An 18375-nucleotide genomic window follows, 5' to 3' on the forward strand; every position below is an offset into this window, starting at 1 on the left:
TGTCGGGTTCTGGCTCCATAGCCTCGGTTACATGAACGTGACAGAAATATCAGGTCGTGTCAACCAAGATTCTAGGAAGGATTGATGTGTGGAGATGCAGTAAGTCACATCGTCCCGTTTCTGTTGTATTCATGTAACCGCGGCGTATGTTTCACTACAAAAATAAAATAGCGTAACACCAACCGACCCCTGGGAGGCGAAAGACCCCCTCTAGGAATTCTAGTGAAGGAAGGATCGAACAGCAGTGACTCAATCGTTCGTGATACCCTGCTTCAACTCCTGAGGTGAGCAAAGGCCTGGTTACTCCAGTGGAGAGACATCACGATCCTCTCTGGTACAGTGATACCACGGCCATCCACCGCGAAGTTCCAAAAGTGTACGCAGAACAAGTGTTGTGTTTCTTCATTATAATGTGGGTTTGACCAGAAAACGAAATTGCTGCGAGAAATCCACAGAAATGTAGAATTCTAGTCAGAAGTGTGCAGTTAGAGTACCTATCGATGCCGTACAATAGATCATTTTGTTATACGTTCTGTTCTGTACGTTTTGGCTTTTAAACAGAGAGATCAGACCATCCTTCTTAATATATGGGAGCTCCATCGTTCCATCCTGAACAAAATGTGTTGTACGGGCACCCTCTCCATGGACAGGGCCGTCGCCCTCATTTATAAGTATTGCCTCTCATTATACCACCCACACTTCCAGCGATATATATAGACTCTAGCTGATCTGCTTTCACAGGCTCCACAAGCGGAGACTGCCACAAGGTACAACAGCTCATCATAGAGCCCACAATACTGGGCACACAACCAATGTAATTGCGACATTTGACAGATTATGTATTATGCGTCGGAAAATCATGAGCTTCCCTGTGTGCCTCGCGATTCAGGCGACCTTGACTAGTTCTAATGGTTTTCTCGCCTGTCGCCATATTTAGTCATTCAAAATAAAAGGCTTTTATTTGACACAGTACTGATCCAAAGTAGTGATACATGTGTGCTCTTTATGTTTGTGTTTAGGGTGTTTGCTCTAGCGTGTCCAGAAATTTTATTTGAAGCGAGCGATAAAAGAGAAATTAGTGCTACTTTTCAGGTGCTACTTGTGAAGCTGTACCCGTTCCTTACTCAAGTGGAAGTAATTTCTTTTATCGCTCGCTTTAAATATAATTTCTGAACAAGTTAGAGAAAACACCCTGTATACAGAAGCCCACTCAGTGGCGCTTGCTGACAGACTGCACCCAGATTCCAACTTGAAGCAAAACGAACACACTGTTCAATTCCTAATAACGAGGCAGTCTTATGAGTGCGTATCATTTCATGGTGAGCATCTTTCGATGTTTGTAGAGCATCGTACAAACGGAAAGATCTTCTCGTACCCCTAAGAACACACTGTCGTCCCTGGAATATCCGACGGTTAACATACAGGGACGGACAGGACGTCTGTGGGAGGGCGAAATCCATTCATAGGGTATCCCTCATGTGACGAAATGAATAAATAAAGATAATGAGCACGGTGACTCAAAACAAAGTCTAGGTGGTTAGGTGAAGATTAACAAGACAGATCTAGGAGGTGATAGAAAAAAGTATTGCCCAGACCACAAAGGCAGAGAAACCCACTTCGAAAGGTACTCGAACTCCCTTGTTACGCGGCCCTTCCTAGGTTCAAGAGTCCTGCTCGCCTCCGACACAAAACGAAGGGTACTCAAAACCAGGGTGTCGAACCGCAAAAAATACGGGTTCGGTTCGGGTTCGGGTTCGCGTTGTTTTGATTTCGTTCCGGTTCAGTTCGGGTTCGGCCAGGCCAGAAATCGAACCGGTTCGCAAACCGGTTCGTAGCCCCGAACCGGTTCGCGAACCGGTTCAACGCTTCCGTTATATATGTTCCATAAAACTGCTTTTATCAGGAAATGCGTGGCTAATAGCATACTGCTGTTGTCTGCATTGACATCTCTAGCGGTGAGGTAGCCCTTTAGTGAGAGAAATGAGAAATGGATGAACACTTATTGCAACTAGAGTTCACGCTGTCGAAGCGGTGTAGTCCTGCTACTTTCTGTTCCCAAAATATCTTTTTTCACACGCACAGGAAGCCTAATAAGATGGACAGCGTAACATAGACGACAGTACTTGCCGGCACACTGCCTTCGCAGCGTGAATCGATCTGAAACCGTACTGAAGCATGTCGAAAATAAGCCTGCAAGCCTTACTCTGTCCGAGCTCACAGCAGTGTACTTGTTAATCCACAACACAACGGCAATGTGTCACGACGACACAACTGCGCTACCAATAAGCAGAACCACATTTACTTTTCAAAGCACGACCAATCAAACAGGCACCGTTCTGCGTACGCTACTTCTCCAGTTCTCATGTTTCTGACTTGTTTAATTTGTGCTGCTCACGTGTAAAGGGAAACCTTGGGCGCTTATTTGATCACATATTCGTCCTGTAGAGCTATATAACTGGCCTACTCCATTCGTGTTTCATTCGTCCGCGTGGCACCTGGTCTCTGAAGAGTAGACGCCGCGCCGCGTGCGTGGGGCGCTAGCCGCGGCACTCACAAGGACAACTGCGCTTCAACGTGTTAAAAAGACGCTGAAAGTATACTTACTATACGTCGTCGTCTGACTGCTAGGTGAACATTTCTGAAATTTATGATATAGGCGCGTGATGATGATACCAATGTGTCTTCGTTCGGGGATAGAGAGGAACTCTTATGCTGACTTCTTTTATGTCCGAACCGTTTTGTTGCGAACCGGTTACCGCTATTATTTTTTACGGTTCTGCTCCGGTTCGGGTTCAACAGTGTCATGAAAATTTCGGTTCGGGTTCGAGTTCGGTTCCGGCAAAAATAACGGTTCGGGTACGGTTTTCGGTTCGGGTTCGGGTTCGGTTCGACACCCTGCAGTCAAAACAATGCTCAGGCGACGAACTTCTTTAGTGTTAACCTTCCAGTAGTGTTTCTTATTGCTTTTTCTTTGAGACATTCAGGTAGGACCCTCGATAGTCAAAAGCAGTGCTACAGTATTGCGCTTTTATATGTATTCCGCGATAAATGCTTCATATTTCATGGACAGACCTTTTTTGGAGGAACGCTCCTTGTTTTTGACAAATGTCATTCATCCCCTTGGATCGGCCCAAAAAGCAAAACACATGTATAACTCAATATTTGTGGAGGTAAATTAAACTGGGTAGTATTTCTAATCCCGAGACCTACTCACCGGAAAGGCACAGGACGTACCTGAATGACTTCACGGACAGTCCGTAAGTGTCATCCTCAAGTCGTTCTGGGGATACACGATGACACTGTGTCTTTGAGACCGTCTGTGCTATTGGGGACGTAATCCTGTCTTTGTTGTCCGTCCTTGAAATGCGACGGCACTCTCGTACTCTTTAATTTCCAACTCATGACAGCCCTCTAGTTGCAGATTTCCACATCCCGCACGAATAACCAAACAGTATTTACCCCTTTTCGCGTGAATCGGAGCGTGATGGCGCCGGCGACTCCACAAAACCGGAAAGGCCCCACCTGACTTCACAGCCTTTTTGACGCTATGGATGCGTGGTGTTTGTATTTGCACTGCATGTGGTTCGGATAACGATGCACCGATTATCTTGTTTTGGGATGTGTTGCGTTGTTCCCGCACTCTCAGAAAACAGGGAGTCATAAGGGAGTCGGACACCTCGCGGACACGTGCTCGGACACCCTCGCGAACAGAGAGGGAGTTGCATCGACACCCTTCCGTGACTGTATTTAATGCGGGGTGTTGCGTAGACTCCCTACATGGAGGGGTGTTAGCCTCACTGCCCAATGTCTATGACGAGACTATACAGCAGTGCAGCCTCGTACATTTATTCATTTGTTAAAATTATCGAGACACACCTGCAAATAATGAAAACAAGCCTGTGTCTGACACGGCCAAAGTAGTTGTATCCCAACAGAGCACATTTACTTTTCGCAAGCCCTGGCTGTACCAAGAAAAGCCGTTGGTGGCTCATATAATTGTAAAGTACCCAACATTACATACTGGGGAACAGGTACTGCAATTTTATAAGCAAGCTGGTGCCTACATCTTGTTTCCGTGTGCTCATAAAGACGCCACTTCGACAATGCAGTCTTTTTTGTTATAATTGTAATTGACACCCGGATCGGTCGTTTCATTCGAGGGAAAATGTCCGTGAAAATGCTCTCTATTGACAAGGGAAGCGGCAGATCGAGTAAGAAACACAATGTCCGATAGAAAGGGATATCTGTTCTGTAACGCTAAGTGCCTTGAAGTGCAGATGCACTGCGAGTTGATAAATCGTATGTCCGTCACCGTTACGAAAATGTTTCGGTCCTTGGTACTCTGGGAGCGGGTTGTTAAATTTTGATTCGTACACTATTGCAATTCCAATGACGGCTTTTGAGGGATGTTCCCGCTTGGGTAGTTCTATGGGAGTACCTAGATTCTTGAGGAAGACGGAGAGGCGCTGCACCTGTTCGTGTTTTTGAGCGATGGCAGTTTTGTTTTTGTAACGCTTTACAACACAGATAAGTATCTGCATAAAAAGAAAAATGGAGTAATATCAATGGAGTAACCAATGGAGTAACATCACTTAATAACAGAGCGGGAAACGGAGTGCCTAATGTTGTCTGCAATGTGCTTGGTTAAGGCAGTCAAGAGAACACCTGCAGGAAGGGTGTCAGGGGAACACCTTTAGCAAGGGAGTCAAGAGAACACCCTTACAAGTGGCGTAGCCTAAACACCCCAAAGGGAGTTATATGTGTGACGAGCGTGAACACCCCCAAGAGAGTTTCCCATACTCCCTTTTTTCTAAGAGTGCGGATGCAGTTGCGCCTGTACAACCCCCTTCACCACAGACACAAAAGAACAAAGCCAGCATGTGAAGCATATGAGCACCAATGAGCATGTAGCGGCCAACTTCACTATCATTGACATCGCTTGTGGCCCCGCGAGTTCTTACCTCGAGCGTAGGTGTCGAGCGACCCGCAGTTCATCAAAACATCATTCTTCCTTCGGCCATCACTTGTATCGGACCTCGTTTATTGTAGCGCAGCTACAAATTGGTGACCCGAACGTGATTTCTCTCGGACGTAATGTCAATCCCGGACGGTGATCACATACCCGTCTCCGCAGAGGCCGCCGTCACCAACCTTCGCCTACCGCTCTATTCCCTGGACGATCCTCAACTCTGGTTTGCTCAAGTAGAGGTACTTCACCGTGCCGACAAGTACTTCGAGGTGCAGCTGCCGCGCGGTCCCGACACCATTACCTTGGACCGGCTGAAGCCAGCCCACCTCGCGGACATCGACGCAACCCCGCCGGCCACAACCCACCTTCCCTCCCCTGCTGCACTGCCCACTGCTACCAGCGGTCACCGCCGCGCGCGTCCGCCAACACGCCACGTTCGCTGGACTTCACCTCGTTCGTAGCGGCCAACTTCACTATCATTGACATCGCTTGTGGCCCCGCGAGTTCTTACCTCGAGCGTAGGTGTCGAGCGCACCCGCAGTTCATTAAAACATCATTCTTCCTTCGGCCATCACTTGTATCGGACCTCGTTTATTGTAGCGCAGCTACAAGCAGATGAGCAAGATTCCACCCACGAAAAGCATACAAGCACAGAACCAATGATATATTCAGAGGACTTTGACATTTTTTTTTAAAGAAAAAAGAAAGCGGCGTCACTGTCTAGCGAACTGCAGAAGACAAAAGGTTTGATGGAGCGATCCAAAGCAAACTGCAGTGTCTTGGAGGAAGCTCCTGATCACCGTACGACTATCGAACAAGTGCTGAAGAATGACGAGTCTGCCAGATCTCTCACAGGCATTGTTCGTTGCACTAGCTATTGCGCTTGAAATTAGGAACATCATTCCCAGAAATGCGGGACACAGTTGGCTTGACCGGCGTACTCGCTGCCTTCCATTGAAGCAATGCATTCCATATGTTTTGTTAGAATATCTGTTGACTCTGAGCTTGAGAAAGAAATGTCCACACATGGGTGTTGCTGTGAGAGGCCCTTCGATGGTGTACTAGTGGAATGGAAGCGCAAGAGCGTCACAGTTTTGTTCCTGGAGGACTTATTTTTTGGCCGTGTTGGCTTCATGGCAGAATGCACTGGTGTGCTATCGTTGTTGTACTTGGCCAGAACAATGGGTTCTCCAGAAAATATTCATGTAGGACATGAAAGTTGTCTGTCTGTTGTCTGTAATTTGTCTTGTACCCTTTGCAACTTTGTGCGCAACTGTGGGATGCTCTAATTTTGTTCCAACGACGAAAGAAGTGTTAACAAGCTCAGTGTGGCTTGCGAAGCGTCTGTAACTTAATTTCTGAGGGCGATAGCAACGGGTTGTGTTGGCTCAGTGGTAAAGATATTGCTCATTACTTTGTGGGGCCGTGATTCGATCCGCGGTCTGGTTTGTTTTTTTCCTTTTTTGTAGAGAGAGTTATGAGAGTAACGGTAGGGCGAGAGCGTCAGAATGTTGTATTAATTATTGTCAATCATGTAACATAAATTTCGGACTTGTGGCATAAATGTTCTTTCTTGCCTGAAGTCGAGGTCAATGTGACGACGGAACAAATTATGCGGGCCAACTTTGAAGCGCTCTAGTGGTAAGGGTATTTAAGAGGGACACGTGTTTGTATTTAAGGGTACGCGTGTTTGTTGTAGTGTTGATACATGTCAATCGTTTACCATAAATTTCGGACCCGTGGCTTAAACGTCCTTTGTTCCCTGTCAATTGTCATGCGGGCCCACTTATGGCGAAACTAAGTAGAATGTACACAGTGTCACGCATGTTTGTTGTAATGTAGATGATCATCAATCCTTTAACATGAATTTGGCCCTCTGTTCCCTGTAAAGACACACTCATCAAATTTTCATTCGAGGTCGATGTGACAACAGAACCAATTATGCGGGCCAGCTTTGACGAGATCTCATGGTAAAGGAAATTAAGATGAACAAATTCCCACGCGTATTTCTTGCAGTGTATATACATGTCATTCCCTAACTCGCCAAATTTTTCGTACTCATGCAGCATATGCAAGACCGTAATCTCCTTACGGGTTAACTCGTTCTAGATAGCAAAACAATGAATACGTTAAAAATATGCGTGCTTATTGTCATGTATACAGGGTACGCGACGTAAGACTGAATGAATTTTATTAAATCCGCGATTGACTTTTTTCGCAAAAGTCGCTGAATATATTAACCGAAACCACAGAGCCATTTTGCGCTCTAGTAAGAAAATGTGCGAAAGCACTGTGGGGGTTTTGCGGTCAATTTCTCCTCTACTTGTCTCGGTGTCACCCTTTCTTAACTGACATCATGGAACAGCCCGCTTTGTCCCTGGAAGTATCGATGCCGTTTCTCAGTCTACATTATCATAAAATATGCCGTATTTGATTTAGATTTTTTTTTATCTCATTTGATCTGCCCAACACCTCACAACACAGTTCGCGATTTCATGTGATAAACGTCACGCAATAAAACTACCAATGCATTACTGCAAAAACCTGGCAGATAACAAACATGAAATCACCGATTCTGCTGCTCAATAAGTGTCTACGTTGTATCGGATTTTAACAAAAGAAAAACAACGAGGACGCCAGGAAGCGGGGGGCCCCATGCTTTGAGGAGCAGCGTGATGTCAGTATTGTCAAACGGTGAGAGTGATAGGAAAAAGCGGCCGCTGAACTAAGCTAAGCATTTCACTTGGAATGTTCTTTGGCCCTCAACTTTGGTAGAGACTGTAGTCCGAAGTTCTCTGGGAAGGTTGTCCCAACTTAAACGTCTGCTACGATACTCGTCTTACGATGTGAGGTTAAAAGCGTGGAAGTCTCTAGAGTTTCCATTAATGCAATGTGCCTGTCCAATTTGGGATCCCCATCTTTCCATACATAAAAATAACTTCAGAAAGGTTCAGAAGAAACCTGCCAGATTTATTTTTGCAGATTATCGCGCAACAACATCTGCGTCAGGTTAACGTCGCAAGGCTAATATGATACCACTCGAACAATATTTCAAGCCACAGCGCCTTAAATACTTGTTTCAACTGATGACAAGAACCACGCTTTCTTCGCGTTTGATTCCGGATTGTCACATTTCTAGACATAAGAATAACCGACATTTAAAGGACATCGTAGCTCTCACGGATGACTTTAAACATTCATTTTATCCAAAAACAATACGTGAATGGAACAGCCTTCCGGCCACCATTGTGAACCAAGTTGATATGTGTACTTTTGTTGCAAATTTAGAACCTGTTTTGCAGTCCAGCCACCTGTAATGGTCCGTATCCTAAATAAAGAAATAAATAGCAAGTAGGCTATCAGAAAAACCTTCTCAAGAAACATAAACGACCTCGTCGTGGTGCAGACATTACTCACCGAGACTGAAGCGACTCACGACCTGTAACGTTCGTTTACAACAACAACTCTGAACCTGTTCCAGTGCCTTCAGCAAGCATGATCATTGGAAGGCGTTTGATTTCCTACCCGACGGGGTCACACCCTCCTGCGGAGGAGATGATCCATGCCGCCAAATCGAGGGCCATGTTCCGAGGGACATGGAAGAGGCAGATGGAGTATCCCGAAGCGGCATGGAAAAGATGGCGCAAGGAATATCTCACTGATCTACGTTCCGGATTGGAGACATCGTCCTCGTGGAAGATCCCATCTGTCCAAGACTTCAGTGGAAGTTACCAGTGGTCGAAAAGATCTTTCAAGGCTCTGACCGGAGGGCTAGGTTGTGTCTAGTGAGGACCCCTAATCGCACAACAATAAGGACAGCAGTACTTTAGAGTACCTTTACAAATTGAAGGCGTCCGAAATGCGCGCTTAATCACCTCGCGGCGGGCAACCTGTTGATGTATTGTAGAAAACGGTATGGAAGTAAGATATACCGCACGAGCATTCTGTATCACTTGTCTGTTCTTCTCATGCCACAGTAAAACATCGTCATCCAACAGTCTCTGTGATATTATTCTCTACACATGCACTACATGCACTGCACTGCATGCATTAGGAGGTAGTCCTGATGCCTATAGAGCTACACAATTTCCTTTTGTTAGAGGCTGTACTTATTTCTATATAAATTCCATAGTTCCAATTTCCCAGCAATCCCCAAACCTCAGTAGTGTGGGACAGACTACTCAGTCTCGGTCGGAGTAGAACGCTTAAAACATGCTTCAACAGGGGGTATAATTATTGCACGCGGAGCGCAAGCTCCACAGCCCTGTAGCGTTCATAACACGGCGGAATTTGAGGTGGCAGATATTGTGATGTTGGCAACAAGCGGACCCACAAGATCGCCATCGGCGAATAGGCTGAAATACATGGCAGGATGGCGACTTTGGCCGATCTGGTAGCAGTGACACTGGTACTGCGGTTGTAATTATCGAATATAACTTGTACTGCAGTGTTGTGCACTATTTCTAGTGTGTTGGAGATTGTACAGTGTATCCCGCACGAAGGCTGCGTATTCCATCTTTGAAAGGGCAAGATCTCCACAACGAGCAACCACAGTACAAGCTTATTATTTGTGCTATTTGAGGTACTAAAGGCCCGTCAAAAACGTTCTTCTTTACGTCAAACCCAAGCCCGTTGCCCTCTCTGGCATTACATGATGTCTTGTGCTCCTATGCACATTTGACACATATCTGCAAACCATTACGCGCAATTTCAAATTATCCTCGAATTTTCGCGTTACTACTTGTTCCGTTGCACCGAGGTTTTTAGCGGTCTTAACGCACGCCATTTCTCCATTCCATTGCATCCCACGTTCCCGAGGGCTTGCTGATGTACTGTGAGGCGCCTTCTGTTGGACCTAAAGAACCACCGACGGACCATTGAGTTCTCCTATGACGCCATTAATCCCACCAGACGGACAGCAGGACATCATTTGCCGGACCGCTAACAGTCCTGTCGGACCACTAGACGTTGCTGACGTTGCCAAGTTGGCTTGATAGTTCAAAATAATCGGGTGGGCCATTAAAATTACTGATGGAGCCTTGTTGGATTTTTTTTTTCAATCACTGCTGCCTACATATCAAGAGGGTGTCGACAATTGTCGACCAACAGCGCTCCGCTATAATGGCAACACAAGTAACATTATCCTAGGCCCGTAGAGGACGAATCCAATTCTGGGATGAGAGAGAGAATGAAGACCTAATGTTTCGGCATTAAAGCGAATTGAATTCCTTTCGCTGCTATCTGTTTTTACCGTGTTGTAAGAAATAGGATCTTATATGGTATTACAAAAACATGTCATGTGCACACCGTGTAAACGACTGAAAGCGTTGCTATCCTACAACAAATTTCAACCATGACATTGCGACACACGTTTTGGCACGCTCTTGGCTCACCACTTGGTTCATAAGCAATTCTCAGGCGTAGTCTAACTTTGAGAAGTGAATGTAACGTGAGACCAAACAACGCCGTGTAGGACTCACTAGAGGTAACACCTCATCCTCACGACAGCATGCCGTCAGTATACCAATGTGCCAGCTTCCTCCAATTCCAATTGTAGTCGACGCATTCCACGCCATGCGCGATATATATATATATGAGCGAAAGGGACACAGCGACGGATTATTGAATTTTCGATTGAATTTGAATTGAAACACCGGGATCTTCATTGATTGCGGATTTAAACTTATAAGTCAAATATGACTCGAGTTGCTCCCTGCATCTGTCAGATTTGAAATTTGATTCAATAAAAAAAGGGGGAGACGTCATTCATTGAGTGTACGGGCTGTTTGAAATGGCGGGAAACAGGAAGCCCGGACACTCAATAAATGACGTCTCCCTTTTTATTATTGAATCAAATTTCAATTCTGACAGTAAATTCGCCGTGTATTCGTCCAACGAATACACGCTACTGCACTAGCTACCATTTTGTTACCATATGCATGATTTCGGACGATTAAAAGGAACTAATTTGTGCGCGTGCGGTTTTTTAGCTGCGCATTACTAAAGCCTGTTCGGCGCTACTGCCTTTCAATACGTCCGTCCGTCACCATTTCGGTGCGACGGAATCGCTTTCCAATCCATGTCCGCACTTTTGCGACGAACACGAGGAACGGCTTGGAGAGGACAACGCGAAGTGAAGTGAAAGAAGATAAGAGTTGCGCGGTGGCACGGTTACCGTGGCAAGGGCCGGCATTTCTTGCGTCGCTCCGTCCGAAAATTGCGAACCCAACTCTGCGAACCTATGCGTCCGTCGCTATCGGGTCGCAGTCGGACGTAACACTGACGGTCGCGTTGAAACGCACGTACTCATAAATAAGGGCCTTCAGACATAGCAATTAAGCGACAACTTTCTGGCAAGGGATAAAACAATTACAATGTCGTAGTTTTATACGACTTACCGTTGCCTTGGTCGAAGCATAATGATGCTGGATCGTTGTAGGTGAATGTGACAGTAATCCTCAGTAGAGTACATTGGAGTGCTCGGACAAATTGGGTCACCGATGGCTGTGGAATTATAAGGTACATTCAACAACTTGTCCGGCTAACACTGCAGAAATCAATGCCAATATGACAAATGTGGAGTAGCGCCTCTATTTCCAATATTCTTACTTTAACGATTCCCCTTCTCTTTCCACAATAACTGAGGCTAGTTCTAAAAGACTGCCTCACATACTGTGTCATGTCTCTCCAGGAAGGCACCAACACTCTTGCGTTTTGCGTTTTACGCCCCGAAATCCGAAATTTGCAGGTGTACTCACAGGTGACGAGTGAAGACATACACAAAATAGACGACACGACAGAAAGAGCATAGAAAGTAGACAAGACATAGAAAAGCTGAGCAAACGAACTGGTACCTTGACGGCGTCTGGTGTTCAGGAATGCACCGCACGTCGTTCGATGACCTCTTCTTCATCTTCGATCTCAGATGCTGGCCGTTATCCATCATGGGAGACTTCTTCTTCTTCTTCAGCCACAAAGGAAATGGCCCTTAGCCACACTGGGCGATTGGCGAAGGGCGGGTTGCTCACGGCACCCGCGCGTCGTCTTTGGTCTCCGTTGCCATGCCAACGACGCGGTCACGTGGAGCCATTCGTCTCTTCCGCTAAGAGGCAGCTTGCTCGCCACTGTGCCATGGTCATGGCGTGACTAATTTGTGGTCGCGATACACGCGACGATACACAGACTACGTAATTTTATGATGATACCGTCAGTATCAAGTTGGTATCAAGAGTTATTACGAGCTAAAATAGAGGAAACTGACAAATTTGCGCCAGTGAGTGCCACTTGGGCGACGATTTGGCAAAATGTCTGAAATATATAGATTGGGCTGGTTGGTGTAAATTCACAAGCGACCAAAGAACAAACACGAAACAACAACAGAGCGACTTGTGTGTGATCTTGTCTCCTGTTTGTTTTTTGGTCGCTTGAAAATCAATGATTTGACCAAACGCTACTTCGGAGGCTCTAGCAAGAGAAACAGATATGGACCACGGACTCATAGCTATTAAGCATGGATATACAAACTACGTAGTTAAATGATGACATCTTCGATATCACGTTTATATCCAGAGTTATTACTAAATGAAATGGAAGATATGGAACAAATGGCGTCTGCGAGTGCTGTGGCGATGCGAGTGGTGGCGTCTGCGAGTGGCAATGATTTGATCAAACGCGACTTCGTTGGACCAGAGGTTTTGGAGCAGAACTGAATACCAGAATCGAAGGCGTGTATATTCCCAAATCCCAGTAGTGGGTAGGAATACAGAAGGTCACCGACACACGAGGCGGTGAAGAATTAGAGAACACTGACACTGAGTGAATTTTATTTTAGTGTATTTACAATACTGTTTACCCATACTTGTAGGTATAGCCGCTGGTGGATAGGTCACACGGCAATTTACAACAACACAAGAACAGACAATTACAATAGATGTTGCAGTTTCTAACTAAAAGTGCCATGTCAGATTTTGCCTTCCGCAGGTAGGAAAATTTGGTTGGCTGAAGTGTGGGGAAGGAATGTCAGTGACGAATCCAAAATAACATGAAAATGAGCTTTTTTCTGGGGGTTCATGTTGAAATGCGTTCGGTGGTGTGTTATCGCATCTCTGAATGACAATGCACGTCTGCCGCTCCCCGCCTAGAAAGGAAACAGTTTCGTGACGTGATCCAGCAGGTGAAAGTATTTAGACCGGGGCGACATTCGTCCCTTACAACTACTAATGTAGGGTGCATCGGATGCAGCGTACGGATCTTGTGGTATTGTTTTTTTTATTGCGTGTTAGCGCCGCGAAGTAACTGTGGCTATGAGCGCCGTACAGAGGTAGACAGATGTCTGTTGTATTCAGTAGTATAGTTATGCGTGGAAAATGTAAGGTGCTCCAAAAATAAATTGTACAGCGATCAGCGAGTTTAGGTCAGCTTGAAACTAAACAACAATAAAGCGGTTTGATGGTGCAACCCGTTCCTTCAATCCCAACATATATCTTTCAAGTTGATCTCCAATGTTTATTGTAGATTTTAAATAACCAGTTGTATGGATCCATGGCATGAAGACTGGCATGGGATTGAGTATAGCCTGTATAGGGGAGTAGAAACTGGAACAGGGTAGGATATCGCCGGTGGCGATTAGACACCCCAACGTCGAAAATACAGTTGTTCATAAGCAGATTTTTAGATAACGCTAAAAAAGTGCTACGCGCCCTCGGGTACATAATTTATTTCTCGCTTACGATGAAGCAATGCTTAGATCAGGGCAATCAGGGCTCTCACACACGCGGGCCGCATGTGCATGGCTTGCAATCAGCTATTCTGTGTCCGGAGGGCTCTTGATCACTAAACAGAATAAAGCTGCCCCCCCCACACACACGCACACACCAATGACTAATTCAGGCATTCATTCAGGCATTCAAGTTTTCAGGCATTGTTTTTCCCCTTGCTCGATGTAGTGCTGCTCCTGTCGACGTTAGGAAGTACATTCATATTCGAGCAGTTCTTATGACTCATGAACCTCAACAAGTAGTTATAGCGATCTGGTCTGAACGTGCATTTTGATAAACTACACTGTAAGTAACATGATAATTGAGAAGTAATAGTGGAGACAAGTGCAGAGAATGACATCATCTTAATTATTTAGTTTATGGGCTTGCAGCATAGCAGCAGCCTCTCCGGATATCATGCGCGAAAAACTATATACGGAGCACAGAGAGGCGCAGAGAAAAAAAAGTGGGGAAGAACGTTCGTGAAGAACTATGTACGAAGAACTTGAAACGCCTTTCAATTTTCAATGTCACATTTCGAAAAGGAGCTCATTTGTTTCTGTTGGTGTATCAAGTGAAGTTTTTCATTGACGAATTGTATATGCGAATGCCTAATAACTATACGGCTCAGCTGTTTACGCTAAGGTACTTCGCTATAATTGCGGTCCTTTCCTAGGGTGATTACCCCCACCCCCAGGGAGGTGTACACTCCCCCTGAATCCCCCCCCCCTGTAATTCATGAGATTTCCCGATACAGCTTGGCCACCAATGCATATACCCATAGATATGTATCCATATAGATATACCACCCTATGGTTCGCTCCACTCGAAATCACGCAGACATCTTATCACGCCGGGTACCGCATCTTGGCTTCTATGCGCATTGATGATAGTGCCAGCCGCGTCGTTCCTCTTCGCTGCTGATACGAGTTGCGCAACGGACTAAAAGCTGATACCTTCAGCTTGAATTCAGCATGAGAGAGCCACGACGATATGGCAAGGAAAAAACTTGCCAAGATACGGGGCACAAAAGTGAACTTGCACGGCAAATCGCCGGCAGTCCGAACATTTACACGGCAACAAACACCTACAAGCACTGGTGCTAAAGTCCCAGGAAAAGACATCATAGACGAAAATACATATCCGTTACGAAGCCGTTTGAATTTCCCTGTTCATTGTAATCAAGCAATTTTTCTGGAAGTGCAGCACGCATAAAGAAGTCCATGAATAGCTTACACTTCGACTTAATAGAAAGATCCTGATTACATGCCTAAACAGCGTTGCAGGGCTGCCATTGAAACGAATACACATTTTTCCAATGGCTTCAGATAACGCTTTTGGAATATGACGTTGGCATGTAAAGCAAAGTTGCTCACTGATCAGACACTTTTACTTCCTTTAGCTTCTCGTCTAGATGAAGTGCATACAATGTACCACGTCGACTACCGCCGACAGTAACGGTGGTCTACAGAAACATCCAGATTACATCCCTTATGAAAATACGCTAAATACATTTTATAGTTTTGTGTATAGGTCTATAGGTTTTCCTGTAGCTATTTCGGACTAATTGTATACAAAAACAATGGACAGTTTTGTAGACAGATTCTATTTAGAGCAGATATATGAAGTGTATAAAGAGTTTACACTGTGGTGAATATGTTTTCTATACAGTGTTGTTCATACAAAACCATACCGCAATTTTTGTATGTAGAACCTATTTAGAGCACATATATTAAGCGTATATAAAGGATATACACCGTGAATGTATGAACTACCAGGGAATAACAAATCAGACATAAGTGAACTTTATTGAGACCACATATCTTCCGGGAATGTGGACATTACCATTTTAAATTCTAGAAGAACAAAAACACACACTGCGTACTTACAATCTCTGAAGGAACGTACGAATACTTGGTTTAATTTTTGACACTTCGGTGTTTACACAAGCTCATCGCGGGAGAAGAGAAGACGAATAAGGCCCCTTGCAAGACGACAGCCATTGGCTTCACTCATCGATTTTGCAAGATTGAGGGAAGCTGTACTGAGGAAAACGCCAGACTGTGCAACCAGCTCCACCTCAAGATGTTCATGCAAAATCGACAAAATTAGCATGATAATTAAAAAAATGTGCATGAGGGCCTTTGTCTAACGTCCCAGAAGAACTCAATGCAATCTAAATAACCAACGATAATGAACAATAATACTCAAATCAATTTTTTTTTCTAATTTGACTTCCTCGATAACATTCCACAGGAGCACTTATATTGTCATGAAGCAGGAGAACTGTTTATGGAGAATCATGCCTTTGGAGGTTGCCAGAAGCTACGTATCTAGTAGAATCTGAAACTTGTCTCACGAAGAAAAACTACTGCCGTCTATATAACTCGGCGTCCTTGCTGAGATTATACAGGGTGGTCGACCAACCACGATATAAATTCATAGTAAATAACGTAGACAACGGAGAGACATACGGTCAAGGTATTTTGTCTGGCAGGAATATTTGCCACATATTAGTACGATTTTTATTTCATTTCAGTTGATGAAATTTAATTTATTGAATTCAGCTCCAAAATTTCCCAAGTCATCCTACCGTTTTCTTTGTGGGAATGTGTTCCTTGTGGTCATTTTACACAGTGTATAGCAACTGTGATGTAATGACAATTGCTGAAATAAGTTCGCCGAACATCCGCGGAAATGTGTCCTTGGCTCTACTTCTTTTTTGTCGGCCCCACTTTGAGCGCCCAAGTGCGATGAAAGGAGGTTATATTGCACGACATACGAGGGGGATAGGGATAGCATCCCAATTCACAGAACAAACACGTGCGGTGAGCGCAGGAATCAGAACTATTTTATCAAAAAACGAGGTCACCCAACATTTTGACAGGCTCCTTGGCACTCAAACTAAAGCCGGCAAAAAAGAGGCGGAGCCAAGGACTGATTTCCACATATTTTCGACTAATTTATTTCAGCAATTGTTATCGCGTTACAGGTGCTATACTGAGTAAAATGACCAAAACGACCAAGGGAGACCCATTTCCACAAAGAAAATATTAGGTTAGCTTGCGATTTTTTTTAGTTCAATTCAAGAAATTAAATTTTCATCAACTGCACCAGTATGCGGCCATTCAATATGTGGCAAATGTTCACGGCAGCAAAAATCCCTTGACTGTATGTCTCTTAGTTGCCAACGTTATTTACTATGAATTTCTACCATGGATGGTCGACGATCTCCTGCATGTTATAAGATGGATATCATCGCCAAGTCACTGCTCGAATTTTGCTGACTGAGTGAGTAACATATCTGCATGCTGTAAGAGCACTGTTACGAGCAAGCTGAGTTCATACATCAGCAGGCAGCAGTGCAATTTAAACCACGATCTATCCTCAACAGTTAAGTTAGGAAAGTTAATTAATGCCTGTTCTAATTGCAGATACCACGCCACATTTATGTAGGCTCCAGCATGAGCCAAAAGGACACTCTTCAAAGGGCGAACATCAAACGGGCACTCTTCAGTCCGTGCAGGAGCCTTGGTAACGTGACTCCACGCCAAGGAAGCGGTGGAAGCGTACCGGTTCAAGCTTCTTGGCACCAACCCAAAGAGGGAAATTGGTCATAGCTTTGCGCGTGAAAGGGAGCTCGACGCACTTTTCGGGTGAAAGGTCCATCCAAGGTGCGTGAGGAATGTATGTACATTATTTAAAGCGAGCTGCAGGCGGCGCTGTATGGCGGGGCGTGATTTTCCTACTGTCCAAAGGGCGACGTCATCTGCTTACACGGAAAACGACACTTTGCGAGGAATTACTGATTGTAGGCCGGCCATCGCCACATTAAAGAGTGTCGGACTGAGAATACTTCTACTACTTGGGGGACTCCTTGACGAACAGGATGCTGAGGGCTTTGGCCTTGGGACGTACGACAGTTCGGTTCGTAAGGAAGTCTTGGAGCCAGATGAAGAGCCGACCGGATACCCCAAACGAGCGCAAGGCGTGCAGCACACAAATGTGCGAGACGGTATCATATGCGCGCTTGATGTCGAGGAAAACCGATAGGACGATCCGCCGATGGGCACGAGCATGTTGGACTGTAGAGACTAGGTCGAGAACTGGATCCATGGAGCTTCGGTGGCGACGAAATCCAACCATTTCTTGAGGGAACGCACGGTTTTTCGAGCCACCAGTCGAGGCGATGCAAAACCATTCTCTCCATCAGTTTTCCCATACACCTTGTCAGGCTCACAGGGCGAAAGGAGGAGAGGGCATTTGGGGACTTGCCTGGTTTCAAGATAGGAACAACTAATGCCTCCTTCCAGGTAGGTGGTAAAGATCCTTGTTGCCAAGACGTGAAGGAGAGCTTGGAGTGACCGCCCGTCAAGCTTTCGCAGTGCGGCAAAGGTGATTTGATCGGGTCCCGGGGACGAGCTGGCGTTCACAAGCTGCAACGCTGCCTTTAGCTTGAGTAGTGTGAAGTCGCGGTCCATAACTTCCGGTGGACGGGGTCATTCTTGGCCAGACGGGGCCAGCGAGTTGATCAACGCTTGCTTTCCGCATGCCACGAAACACCTCTCGTCAAGATGCTGCATTAATCCACCGAATGCGCCTCGATGTGGCCTTTATAGTTGTGGTGAATCCGGCCACCACACATAGATG

The 18375-nt window shown here is 45.4% G+C and overlaps 1 protein-coding gene across 3 annotated transcripts in view; it reads right to left on the reverse strand.

Moving 5' to 3' along the window:
• The window catches only part of LOC135371418 (uncharacterized), a 147421-nt gene extending 135584 nt beyond the window's left edge, over positions 1-11837 (reverse strand). For all 3 annotated transcript variants that reach the window (XM_064605478.1, XM_064605477.1, XM_064605479.1), the window contains exons 1-2: positions 11728-11837; positions 11368-11473 (exon numbers count right to left, since the gene is read on the reverse strand). In XM_064605478.1, the coding sequence (XP_064461548.1) occupies positions 11368-11473; positions 11728-11796 (175 nt within the window). In that variant the 5' untranslated portion in view covers positions 11797-11837. The remainder of the gene's footprint in view (positions 1-11367; positions 11474-11727) is intronic.
• Between the last annotated feature and the right edge of the window lie 6538 nt (positions 11838-18375).

This window comes from Ornithodoros turicata, unplaced genomic scaffold, assembly GCF_037126465.1.
Source record: "Ornithodoros turicata isolate Travis unplaced genomic scaffold, ASM3712646v1 Chromosome11, whole genome shotgun sequence".
In the NCBI taxonomy this organism is placed as follows: domain Eukaryota; kingdom Metazoa; phylum Arthropoda; class Arachnida; order Ixodida; family Argasidae; genus Ornithodoros; species Ornithodoros turicata.